Consider the following 12,804-nt stretch of genomic DNA (forward strand, 5'->3'; position numbering starts at 1 on the left):
ATAATTGGATCCACCTGCATATTAGATGTCAGGTTCAGGAAAAAAAAAAAAACTAGTATAGCCACAAACCCTTTGGAATATAACTAAAATATGCCTATTAGCTATCTACAAAATGGAGACTCCCCCCCCACCAACTCTTCATCTGCACTATAACAGCCTTTGGGTTCATGATTGTTCAACAATTTGTTTGGCATTATATGTTAACTCTCTTTTCAGACACCAGGTCCCAGATGCCAGCATGATGCCGACCAGACTTCCCTGGACAGACAACCCCATCAGTGTGTCCTGGAGCCCCGCTTCCCCAGATTCCTGCCCCACTAGGGAAAGAGAGAGACAGGCTGGGAGTGTGGACTCACCTGCCAACACCCATGTTCAGCGGGGAAGCAATTCCAGAAGCCAGACCTTCCACCTTCTGCAACCCACAATGACCCTGGGTTCATACTCCCAGAGGGATAGAGAATGGGAAAGCTGTCAGGGGAGGGGATGGGATACAGAGTTCTGGTGGTGGGAATTGTGTGGTGTTGTACCCTCTTATCCTATGGTTTTGTCAGTGTTTCCGTTATATAAAAAAATAAAATTATTTAAAATTATTTCATTTTCCCCCAAACCCTAGTTCCATTTTATAAATAAACTTAAATATATATCTTTTTTAAAAAGTTGGAGATTGGGAGTTGGGCGGTAGCAGCAGGTAAAGCGCAAGGACCGGCATAAGGATCCCGGTTCGAGCCCCCGGCTCCCCACCTGCAGGGGAGTCGCTTCCCAGGCGGTGAAGCAGGTCTGCAGGTGTCTGTCTTTCTCTCCCCCTCTCTGTCTTCCCCTCCTCTCTCCATTTCTCTCTGTCCTATCCAACAACAACCACCTCAATAATAACCACAACAGCAATAAAAACAAGGGCAACAAAAGGGAATAAATTTTAAAAGTTCCAGATCAGGGTGTCAGGGGCCGCCACTCAGAGGCCCCGCCTTCCCACAAAGCCCCGCCCACAAGCAAGAGACACACCACGTCAACGGAACCCCGCCCACACGGAGGCCCCATCCATCTAGGTAGCCCCGCCCACACGCAGAGACACACCTCCATCTGTCAACGGAGCCCCGCCCACACGCAAAGGACCCTCCCCCTCCGTATACGTAGCCCCGCCCGCAGAGACACCCCCCCCCCCCGTCAGTTTACGTAGCCCCGTCCACACGCAGAGGACCCTCCCCCGCCGTTCACGTAGCTCCGCCCACACACAGAGACACCCCCGTCCGTTTACGTAGCTCTGTCCCCACGCAGAGAACCCTCCCCCGCTATTTACGTGGCCCCGCCCACAGAGACAACCCCTCGTCCATTTACGTAGCTCCGCCCACACACAGAGACACCCCCCCCCAGTCCGTTTACGTAGCCCGTCCACTCGCAGAGGACCCTCCCCCGCCGTTTACGTGGCCCCGCCCACACGCAGAGGCACGCCCCCTCCGCCCCGTCCGTCCGTTTAGGTAGCCCCGCGCACAGGTGGGGTCCGTCCACTCGTGGATTTCCGCTTATTTCGGGAGGGGGTGGAGCCTCCTCTGGGCCGGACCCCAAGAAGAGCACCGCGCGGGGCGCCGGCCGAGACGGTTTGCGTGCGGACTTTCTGGCGGCGGGGCGCTCCGGGGGCTTCCGGCTGCGTGCTCCACTTCCGGGGGCTGGGCGCCCGAGAGTCCCGCAGCCATGTCGGGCTTCAGCCCCGAGCTCATCGACTACCTGGAGGGGAAGATCTCCTTCGAGGAGTTCGAAAGGCGGCGGGAGGAGAGGAAGACCCGCGAGAAGAGGGTGAGGCCGCTGCCGCGGGCGGGCGGGCGTGCTGAGGGCGGCCCGCGCGTTTAGCTTCTCTTCCTGACCGGGCCGGGGACGCGGACGCCTGCGGCGGGGTCGGGGCTGGAGCTCGAGCCGGTCCTAGCGCCGGACCGGTCAGGGTCTGCTGTGCGGGGTGCGCGCATCCGCGGGTCAGGGTCTGCTGTGCGGGGTGCGCGCACCCGCGGGTCAGGGTCTGCTGTGCGGGGTGCGCGCACCCGCGGGTCAGGGTCTGCTGTGCGGGGTGCGCGCACCCGCGGGTCAGGGTCTGCTGTGCGGGGTGCGCGCACCCGCGGGTCAGGGTCTGCTGTGCGGGGTGCGCGCACCCGCGGGTCAGGGTCTGCTGTGCGGGGTGCGCGCATCCGCGGGTCAGGGTCTGCTGTGCGGGGTGCGCGCACCCGCGGGTCAGGGTCTGCTGTGCGGGGTCCGCGCATCCGCGGGTCAGAGCCTGCTGTGCGGGGTGCGCGCATCCGCGGGTCAGTCTGCTGTGCGGGGTCCGCGCATCCGCGGGTCAGTCTGCTGTGCGGGGTGCGCGCATCCGCGGGTCAGTCTGCTGTGCGGGGTCCGCGCATCCGCGGGTCAGTCTGCTGTGCGGGGTGCGCGCATCCGCGGGTCAGGGTCTGCTGTGCGGGGTCCGCGCATCCGCGGGTCAGTCTGCTGTGCGGGGTTCGCGCATCCTCTCCTTCACTGCGGGGTTCGCGCATCCACTCCTTCACTGTCTGGGTTCGCTTTTTAATTCTTGTTATTTTCTGGATTCGCGTTTTGGTTCTGTTACTGTCTGGGTTTGCTTTTTAATTCCTGTTACTGTCTGGATTTGCGTTTTATTTTCTGTTACTGTCTGGACATGCTTTTTAACCCTGTTACTGTCTGGGTTCGCTCTGAGGGGCGTGTGCAGGTGGTGGGAGCCCGAGGGCACGGCGTGGGGTGTTAGATGCCCGACCCCCCGCCCCCAGCTTGGCGCAGCTGTGCCGCTTGTGCTTTGCCCGGGGTCGTAACTGACTTTCCATCTCAGAGTCTCCAGGAAAAAGGAAAATTCTCAGCGGAAGAAAACCCAAATGACTCCGAAGTGCCATCGTCATCTGGAGTCGGCCCGGGCAGGTCACAGGACAGACTCTCCGGAGAAGGTGCGCGGGCTCGTGGGAAGCCTGGGACCCGGTGCAGGGGCGGCGTGGGGTGGGGTCTGCAGACCCGCCAGGAGCATTGCGCCTACGGTCCTCACCCACTGGGAAGCCTGGGACCCGGTGCAGGGGCGGCGTGGGGTGGGGTCTGCGCACCCACCAGGAGCATCACGCCCACTGTCATCGCCCACAGCCCACGGTAATGTAAAAATAAAATAAATTCAAATGTTAAAGATGACTCTTGGCTAGGCAGTGGCACATCTTATTGAGCACAAGGACCCGGGTTCAAGCCCCCGTCGGCACCTGCGGGGGAGGGGAGGCGGGGGAGGACTCCACAGTGGTGAAGCAGGGCTGCAGGTGTCTCTGTCTCCCTCCCCATCTCTCCCTCTCCTTGTTATAAAGGAGGAGACCTGGGAGACAGGTGGTATCGCAGCAGGTTAAGCGCACATGGCACAAAGGCTAAGGATCCCAGTTCGAGCCCCGGCTCCCCACCTGCAGGGGAGTCGCTTCACAGGCGGTGAAGCAGGTCTGCAGGTGTCTGTCTTTCTCTCCCCCTCTCGGTGTTCCCCTCCTCTCTCCATTTCTCTCTGTCCTATCCGACAACAATGACATCAGTAACAACAAGGGCAACAAAAGGGAAAATAAATATTTATTTAAATTAGAAATAGTAAACGAGGAGACCTAGGCACAGGGAACTCCAAGTGGAGATGAAGTTTGAAGCAGGCGCTGTGACTCCAGAGCCCACACACCTTGGCTATATGCCACCAGACGTGTAGTTTTTTAATTTATATCTTAGTATTTAGATATATTTTTACCACCAGATGTGTAGTTTTTAAATCTATATCTTAGAATGTAGATGTATTTTTCACTCTGCTTGTAAATTTGATAGTGTATACTTCTGATTTCTCACATGGTTTTGTCTTGGTGCCTGCATGAGCCTCAAGCATGAGTTAGTCATTCCTACAAAGTGAAATACACGGCTTTTTGTGACACCTTTCTTCTAGACTTGGGATTTTATTTTATTTTTTTTGTCACCAGTGTTATTACTGGGACTCAGTGCTGCATGAAAAATCCACTTCTCCTGGTAGCCTTTTTTTTTTTTTCCTCTTGACAGGACGGAGAGAAACTGAGAGGGGAGGGTGATTTAGAGAGAGAGAAACAGACACCTACAGCCCTGCTTCTCTGCTCATGAAGCTTCGCCCACAGGTGGGGACCAGGGGCTTGAACCTGGGTCCTGGGAGATGGTGATTACCAGCAGCAGGGCGTGCCACCACGCCACCCCATTTGCTGGGACGGAAACTCAGGCAGATGAACACTTTCCTTTCCTTTTGGCCGTGGAGTGTTCTAAAGCTTTCTGCAACCTTGATGCGCCTGTTTTTAGGGGAAACATCAGATGGAGTCAGCAAGTCAGTTCATAAGGTGTTTGCTTCCATGCTTGGGGAGAATGAAGAGGAGGAGGAGGAAGAGGAAGACGAGGAGGAGGAGGAGGAGGAGGAGACAGCTGAGCAACCCACTGCAGGAGACGTGTTTGTGCTAGAGATGGTCCTCAACCGCGAAACCAAGAAAATGATGAAGGCAAGTTGCCACTCCGCCTCCCGCCACGGAAGTAGCGGGAAAAGGGGCTGGGGGAGGGGGAGAGAGAGAGCTCCCGCTGGGGCGCTTTCTTACCCAGTCAGCTGGGAGAGAGAGAGCTCCCGCTGGGGCGCTTTCTTTTCTTTTTTTTTTTTTTAATTTATTTAAGAAAGGATTAGTGAACAAAAGCATAAGGTAGGGGGGTACAACTCCACACAATTCCCACCACCCAATCCCCATAACCCACCCCCTCCCCTGATAGCTTTCCCATTCTCTATCCCTCTGGGAGCATGGACCCAGGGTCATTGTGGGTTGCAGAAGGTGGAAGGTCTGGCTTCTGTCATTGCTTCCCCGCTGAACATGGGCGTTGATTGGTCGTTCTTACCCAGTCAGCTGGGAGAGAGCTCCCGCTGGGGCGCTTTCTTACCCAGTCAAGAGCCCACACTGGGGCCTGCGTACCTGCACACCTGCACCCATAGTGCAATGGCATCTCCTCCCTTCCTTCATCCCTTCTCTCACCAAAGTAAAACAAATGAGAAAATTACCTGGAGAAGGTCGCCCAGAGGTGGTATTGTACACGTGTGAGGTTCTGGAACATTACAAAAAAATCATAAGACAAATCTTTTTTTTTTTAACTTATTTCTTTATTGGGGAATGAATGCTTTACATTCAACAGTAAATACAATAGTTTGAACATGCATAACATTCCCCAGTTTCCCATTTAACAATACAACCCCCACTATGTCATTTATCATCCTTCATGGACCTGTATTCTCCCCACCCACCCACCCCAGAGTCTTTTACTTTGGTGAAATACACCAATTCCATTTCAGGCTCTACTTGTGTTTTCTCTTCTGATCTTGTTTTTCAACTTCTGCCTGAGAGTGAGATCATCCCATATTCATCCTTCTGTTTCTGACTTATTTCACTCAACATGATTTTTTCAAGGTCCATGCAAGATCGGCTGAAAACGGTGAAGTCACCATTTTGTACAGCTGAGTAGTATTCCATTGTGTATATGTACCACAACTTGCTCAGCCACTCATCTGTTGTTGGACACCTGGGTTGCTTCCAGGTTTTGGCTATTACAGATTGTGCTGCCAAGAACATATGTGTACACAGATCTTTTTGGATGGATGTGTTGGGTTCCTTAGGATAGATCCCCAGGAGGGAAATTGCAGGGTCATAGGGTAGGTCCATTTCTAGCCTTCTGAGAGTCTCCAGACTGTTCTCCACAGAGGTTGGACCCATTGACATTCCCACCAGCAGTGCAGGAGGGTTCCTTTGACCCCACACCCTCTCCAGCATTTGCTGCTGTTACCTTTTCTGATGTGTGACATTCTCACAGGAGTGAAGTGATATCTCATTGTTGTCTTGATTTGCATTTCTCTGACAATCAGAGACTTGGAGCATTTTTTCATGTGTCTCTCTGCCTTTTGGATCTCTTCTGTGGTAAATATTCATTCCAAGTCCTCCCCCCATTTTTGGATGGGGTTATTTGTTGTCTTGTTGTTGAGTCTGGCAAGCTCTTTATATATGTTGGTTATTATACTCTTATCTGATGTATGACATGTAAAGATCTTCTCCCATTCTGTGAGGGGTCTCTTGGTTTGGGTAGTGGTTTCTTTTGCTGTGAAGAAGCTTTTTAATTTGATGTAGTCCCATAGGTTTATACTTGCCTTAATCTTCTTTGTAATTGGATTCATTTCATTGAAAATGTCTTTAAAATTTATGTGGAAAAGAGTTCTGCCAATATTTTCCTCTAAGTATTTGATAGTTTGTGGTCTAACATCCAAGTCCTTGATCCACTTGGAATTTACTTTTGTATTCGGTGAAATACAGTGGTTCAGTTTCATTCTTCTGCATGTTTCAACCCATTGTTTCCAACACCATTTGTTGAAGAGACTCTGCTTCCCCCATTTAATAGTCTGGGCACCTTTGTCAAAGATTAGATGTCCATAGGTGTGGGGCCTCATTTCTGGGCTCTCAATTCTATTCCACTGGTCAGTGTGTCTATTCATGTTTCAGTACCAAGCAGTTTTGATGACAGTGGCCCTATAATGCAGTTTGAGATCTGGGAGTGTGATGCCTCCAGTTCTGTTCTTTTTCCTCAAGATTGTTTTGGCAATTCTAGGTCTTTTCTGGTTCCAGATAAACATTTGTAGCATTTTTCCTATTCTCCTAAAAAATGTGCTTGGGATCTTGTTGGGGATAGCATTAAATTTGTAGATGGCTCTGGGTAATATATTCATTTTGATGATATTAATTCTTCCAACCCATGAACATAGAGTATCTTTCCACTTCTTTGTGTCTTTTTCAATTTCTTTGAGTAGTGACTCATAATTTTCAGTATACAAGTCTTTCACTTCTTTGGTTAGGTTTACTCCTAGATATTTTATTGTTTTTGTTGCTATAGTAAAAGGAATTGATTTCTGGATTTCAATTTCTTCTAACTTACTGTTTGCATAGAGGAATGCCACTGACTTTTGAATGTTAATTTTGTAGCCTGACACCTTACTGTATTGCCTGATGATTTCCAAAAGCTTCTTGCTGGATTCCTTAGGTTTTTCCATGTATACTATCATGTCATCTGCAAATAAGGAGAGTTTGACTTTTTCTCTTCCAATCTGTATCCCTTGAATTCCTTGCTCCTGCCTGATTGCTATGGCAAGAACATCCAACACTATGTTGAATAGTAATGGTGATAGTGGGCAGCCCTGTCTAGTACCTGATCTGAGTGGAAATGCTTCCAGTTTTTCACCATTGAGTATGATGTTGGCTGTAGGCTTGCTATATATAGACTCCACTATCTTCAGGAATTTTCCATCTATTCCCATTTTTTGTAGTGTTTTGATCATAAAGGGATGTTGTATTTTGTCAAAGGCTTTCTCTGTATCTATTGATACATGTGGTTTTTGATCTTGCTTTTGTTGATGTGGTGGATCACATTGATTGATTTACATATATTAAACCAACCTTGCATGCCTGGGATAAACCCCACTTGGTCATGATGAACAATCTTTTTGATATATTGCTGTATCTGGTTGGCTAGAATTTTGTTCAATATTTTCGCATCTTTGTTCATCATTGATATTGGTCTGTAGTTTTCTTTTTTGGTTGTGTCCCTGTCTGCTTTTGCTATCAGGGTGATGTTGGCTTCATAGAAGCTGGCAGGGAGTATTCCAGTGTCTTAAATCTTCTGGAAGACTTTTAAAAGTAGAGGTATTATTAGTTCTTCTTTGAAGATTTTGTAGAATTCATTTGTAAAACCATCTGGTCCAGGACTTTTATTTTTGGGGAGATTTTTGATAACTGTTTCAATTTCATTAGCTGTGATGGGCCTGTTCATGTTATCCACTTCCTCTTTACTTAGTTTTGGAAGTTGGTAGGTATCTAGGAAATGGTCCATTTCTTCCCAGTTCTCTAGCTTGGTGGCATATAGTTGTTCATAGAAGTCTCGCATGATATGTTAAATTTCTGCGGTGTCTGTTGTGATATCTCCTCTTTCATTTACTATCCGATTTATTTGGGTCTTCTCCCTTTTTTGTTTTGTGAATCTGGCTAAAGGTTTGTCGATTTTGTTTACTCTTTCGAAGAACCAACATTTACTTTCATTGATCTTTTGTATGGTTTTCCTATTCTCAATGTTATTTATTTCTGCCCTAACTTTAGTGATTTCTGTCCTTCTGGTTGCTTTAGGGTTCCTTTGTTGTTCTTCTAGGTCTTTAAGATGTGCAATCAGGCTGTTTATTTGTGCTTTTTCTTGTTTCCTAATGTGTGCTTGTATAGCTATGAACTTCCCTCTTAGGACTGCTTTAGCTGTGTCCCAAATATTTTGATAGCTTGTGTCTTCATTTTCATTGAAGTCTCGAAACATTGTGATTTCTTCCTTGATTTCCTCTTTGACCCAGAAGTTGTTAAGAAGTGTACTGTTGAGCTTCCACATTTTGGGACTGTTACTAATCTTTTGTTGATTGTTAAGTGTTAGTTTAATTCCACTGTGGTCTGAGAAGATGCTTGGGATGATTGCAGTGCTCTTGAATTGGCTGATGCTGTCCTTGTGGCCTAACATATGGTCTATCCTTGAGAATGGCCCATGTGGATTTGAGTAAAATGTGTATTCCAGTTTCTTGGGATGGATGACTCTGAAAATGTCCAATAGTTCTAGTTTATCTATCTCTTCATTTAGCTCCCTTATGTCTTTATTGATTTTCTGCCTGGATGATCTGTCAAGTTGAGAGAGTGGGGTGTTGAAGTCCCCTACTATGATTGTGTTACTGTTAATATATTGCTGTAGCTCTTTCAGTAGAAGTTTGATATATTTAGATGGCTTCTCATTGGGTGCATAGATGTTAATAATTGTTAAGTCCTCTTGATTGACTGATCCTCTGAGCATTAAGTAGTGTCCATTCCTATCTTTTTTAATCTTACCTATTTTCAAGTGTATCATGTCAGATAAGAGAATAGCTGCTCCTGCCCTTTTTTGTAGGCCATTGGCTTGTATGATAGTTTTCCATCCTTTCACTTTAAGTCTGTGTTTGTCTTGTTGAGTTAGGTGGGTTTCCTGTAGACAGCATATTGTTGGGTTGTGTTTTCTGATCCATCTTCCTACTCTGTGTCTTTTAATAGGTGAATTCAGGCCATTGACATTTATTGATATCAAAGATTAAAGATATTTTAACGCCATTCTTGTAGAGTTTTAGAGTATTTTGATATGTCCTATTTGTGGTGGTCTGGTTGTTTATAGGAGACCTTTCAGAACTTCTTTCAGAGCAGGCTTGGTGATGGTTGATTCCTTCAACTGTTGCTTGTCTGAGGTTTTGATGCCTCCCTCTAGTCTGAATGACAGTCTAGCAGGATATAGTATTCTTGGCTGAAAACCTTTCTCATTGAGCACTCGATAGATATCTTGCCATTCTCTTCTGGCCTGTAGTGTTTGTATGGAGAAGTCTGCTGCTAATCTTATGGGTTTTCCTTTGTAGGTGACTCTTTGTTTTTCTCTTGCAGCCTTCAGGATCCTTTCTTTATCCTTATTCCTTTCCATTCTAAGTATGATATGTCTTGGTGTCTTTAGGTCTGGGTTAATTCTGTTTGGGACCCTCTGGGCTTCTTGAATTTTTATGTCTTTGATGTTGTCTAGACTAGAGAAGTTTTCAGCTACTATGGCCTGGAGAATGCTTTCTTCCTCCCCTTCTCTTTCTTCCTCTGGTAAGCCAATAATGCGTATATTGTTTCTTTTGAAGTCATCCCATAGGACTCTGTTGTTGTTTTCAGCATCTCTTAATCTCTTTTTGAGATCTCTTACTTCTTTTTTAGTTGTCTCTATCTTGCTAATTCTGTCTTCAGCCTCATTTATTCTATTCTCTCTGCCCTCTACTGTTTTCTGGAGTTCATCTATTTTGTTGCCCTGCTCTGATACTGTTTTAGCCTGTTCAGCTAGTTGCATTCTTAGCTCAGCGATTTCAGCTTTCAGCTCTCTAATAACCATGAGATAATTAGTATTTTCTTCCATATTCTCATTTGTTGTTCCTGCATTTCTGATTACAATTTTTTCAAATTCTTTACTCACTCCTGTTATTATTTCCTTAGCTAATGTTTGGATGTTGAACTCGTTATTTTGTGCTTCACCCTCTGGAGGACTTTTAGCTAGACTCTTGTCCTGGTTCGATTCTCCAATATTTTTTCTTGTTGTTTTAACCATTTTATATATTATGTTATGAGTTCCCTTTATCAGTACTTTTCAAATTATTGATCACTATTGCCTGGATTGACTTGTGTCTAAGTAAGTTAATTAAAGGGTTCACAGTGGTGGTGGAAGTTAACAGTTATTTCAATCCCTGAGTTGGAGCTCAGTGGTTTAAAAGCCTCTTTCTTTTTTTTTTTTTCCTTCCCTGTAGGCTATGGGAGCCTGAGGGCTTTTAAACTATCAGTAGGCTTCTTAGCTTAATCACTTGACTCCTGACCAAGAGATAAAGCAGGGTGTGGCAGAGATAATCCAGTGGTTATGCAAAGAGACTTTCACAGCCCCTCAGCTCTACCACTCAGCTATAGATCTTCTGAGTTTCCTGGTTAGATCTCTGTCCCCTGGTGTCCCTTCCTGTCGCTGCTCCAAATTCTGAGGGTAGTAGCAATGGAGACTCAGAGTTGCACTTGGTGAGTCTCTGGGGAGACCTTTCCTCCCTTCAGCTGTCCCCTTGTTGGTGGACCAGACTGGAAGTGGTGTCTCCACTGATAAACTGCTGAACTGTTAGCAGTCACTTAATCTCTCCTTAGGCCCCTCTCTCCTCTCTGTCACCAGCCACACGTGTTTGTGCTCACCGGTGATTTACTGGGTTCCTGTGGTCATTCTAGTCCTGTCTTGTTTTGGTCGTCCCGGGTGGTCATAGTCACTACACATGTCGATATGTATGTAGTTTTACTGTTAAAAGGTTCATGTGGGGGCTGGCCGTAGCACACTCGGTTAAGCGTACATAGTAAGAAATGCAAGGGCCAGCACAAGGATCCCAGTTCGAGACCCCCAGCCCCCCACCTGCGATCACTTTACAGGCAGGTGGTGAAGCAGGTTTGCAGGTGTCTTTCTCTCTTCCCCTCTATCCTCCCCTCTCAATTTCTCTCTGTCCTATCCAAAATAAAATAAAATAAAAAGGTTCACATTGTGACTTGGTATTATTATATTTTTAATATATACTATATATATATATATATATGTGTGTGTGTGTGTATGTATGTATGTATGTATGTTATCTTAATGAGTGGGAGAGAGAGAGAAACCAGAGCAATGCTCTGCTCAGCTCTGGTTTATGGAGGCTCAATGGATTACAGGGCATGGAGCCTCCAGTGTGGAAGCTTTTTGCATGACCATTATGCTATCTCCACTGCTGGAGACTTGGCATCATGAAGTAGATTGATTCTGGGTAGGTAAGTTTGAAAGACTCTTCAGTAGGTCACATCACAGTGAGTCTCTTGGCACATTAATCCATTTTGTTGTGCCTGGCCCCACATTTGGTACGATTCTAACCAGCAGTTTAGTAATCCTGACTACTGCCAAGGTTTGCTTTGCTAGAGGCAGTGTTAGTGTGCATGGAGATTATCTGCACTTCATATATATATTTACCGTACTTTGAACTGTCTACTATTGGGCAAAAGTTGTAAGCTTTCTAAAAGGTTTCTTTTTATAGAGTATCATAGAATTCTTTCTTGTAACTGATTTTATTCTAGACTTTTTTCTGAAATATAAACGTTGATGTTAGTAAGTCAGAATTGTAACCATTTAATCCTCAGTTCTGAATTTAGAAGATTAAAAATCCAAACGCGGGATGGCCAGGTGGTGGTGCACCAGGTTGCACATAGTACAAAGCGTAAGAATCCCAACTCCCCGACTCCCAAAATAAGTATGTTTTTAAGAGATTTATTTTATCTGGACTCTTGTCCTGGTTCATTTCTCCAATATTTCTTCTTGTTGGTTCAACCATTTTAAATAGTATGTTATGAGGTCCCTCTCAGTACATTTCAAATTACTGATCACTCTTGCCTGGATTGACTTGTGTCTAAGAAAGGTAATTAAAGGGTTCACAGTTGTGGAGGTTGTTTCAATAGTATTTTCACAATTCACAATTGTGGACAGTTGTTTCAATAGTATTTTAATCCCTGAGTTGGAGCTCAGTGGCTTAAAAGCCTCTTTTGTTCTTTTTCTTCCCTATAGGCTGTGGGAGCCTGAGGGCTTTGAAACTATAAGTAGGCTTCTTAGCTTAATCACTGACTCCTGACCAAGGGATAAAGCAACCCTGCAGAGATAATACAATGGTTATGCAAAGAGACTTTCACAGCCCCACTGCTAGGCCACCAAGGTGTAGATCTTCTCCTGAGTTTCCTGGTTAGTTCTCTGTCCCCTGGTGTCAGCACAGGGCCTCCCCACTGCTGCTCCAGGTTCTGAGGACAGTAGCAATGGAGACTCAGTTGCACTTGGTGAGTCTCAGGGGAGTTCTCTCCTCCCTTCAGCCATCCCCTTGTTGGTGAACCAGACTGGAGGTGGTGTCTCAACTGGTAAACTGCCGGACTGTTACCAGCCACTTAATCTCTCCCTAGGCTCCTCTCTGTCCACGAGCCACACGTGTTTGCACTCACCAGTGATTTGGTGGGTTCCTGAAGCCGTTCTAGTCCTGTCTTATTGTGGTCCCAGGTGGTCTCCTTTGGTATTCCTAGTTGACCCGCAAAGATTTATTTTATTTTATATGATGTGTATAGGTAATCTCACATAAGGGAGAACCACCAGTTCTGTCCCAGCACATGCAGTGCTAGGAATCAA

The 12,804-nt window shown here is 46.5% G+C and overlaps 1 protein-coding gene across 1 annotated transcript in view; it reads left to right on the plus strand.

The window, feature by feature from the left end:
- The first annotated feature begins 1,549 nt into the window (after positions 1 to 1,549).
- The window catches only part of GTF3C3 (general transcription factor IIIC subunit 3), a 30,756-nt gene continuing 19,501 nt past the window's right edge, over positions 1,550 to 12,804 (plus strand). Inside the window, exons 1-3 of the mRNA XM_060177533.1 lie at positions 1,550 to 1,788; positions 2,822 to 2,933; positions 4,309 to 4,502. Coding sequence (XP_060033516.1) covers positions 1,687 to 1,788; positions 2,822 to 2,933; positions 4,309 to 4,502 — 408 coding nt within the window. The 5' untranslated portion in view covers positions 1,550 to 1,686. The remainder of the gene's footprint in view (positions 1,789 to 2,821; positions 2,934 to 4,308; positions 4,503 to 12,804) is intronic.

Source organism: Erinaceus europaeus, chromosome 18 (assembly GCF_950295315.1).
Source record: "Erinaceus europaeus chromosome 18, mEriEur2.1, whole genome shotgun sequence".
In the NCBI taxonomy this organism is placed as follows: domain Eukaryota; kingdom Metazoa; phylum Chordata; class Mammalia; order Eulipotyphla; family Erinaceidae; genus Erinaceus; species Erinaceus europaeus.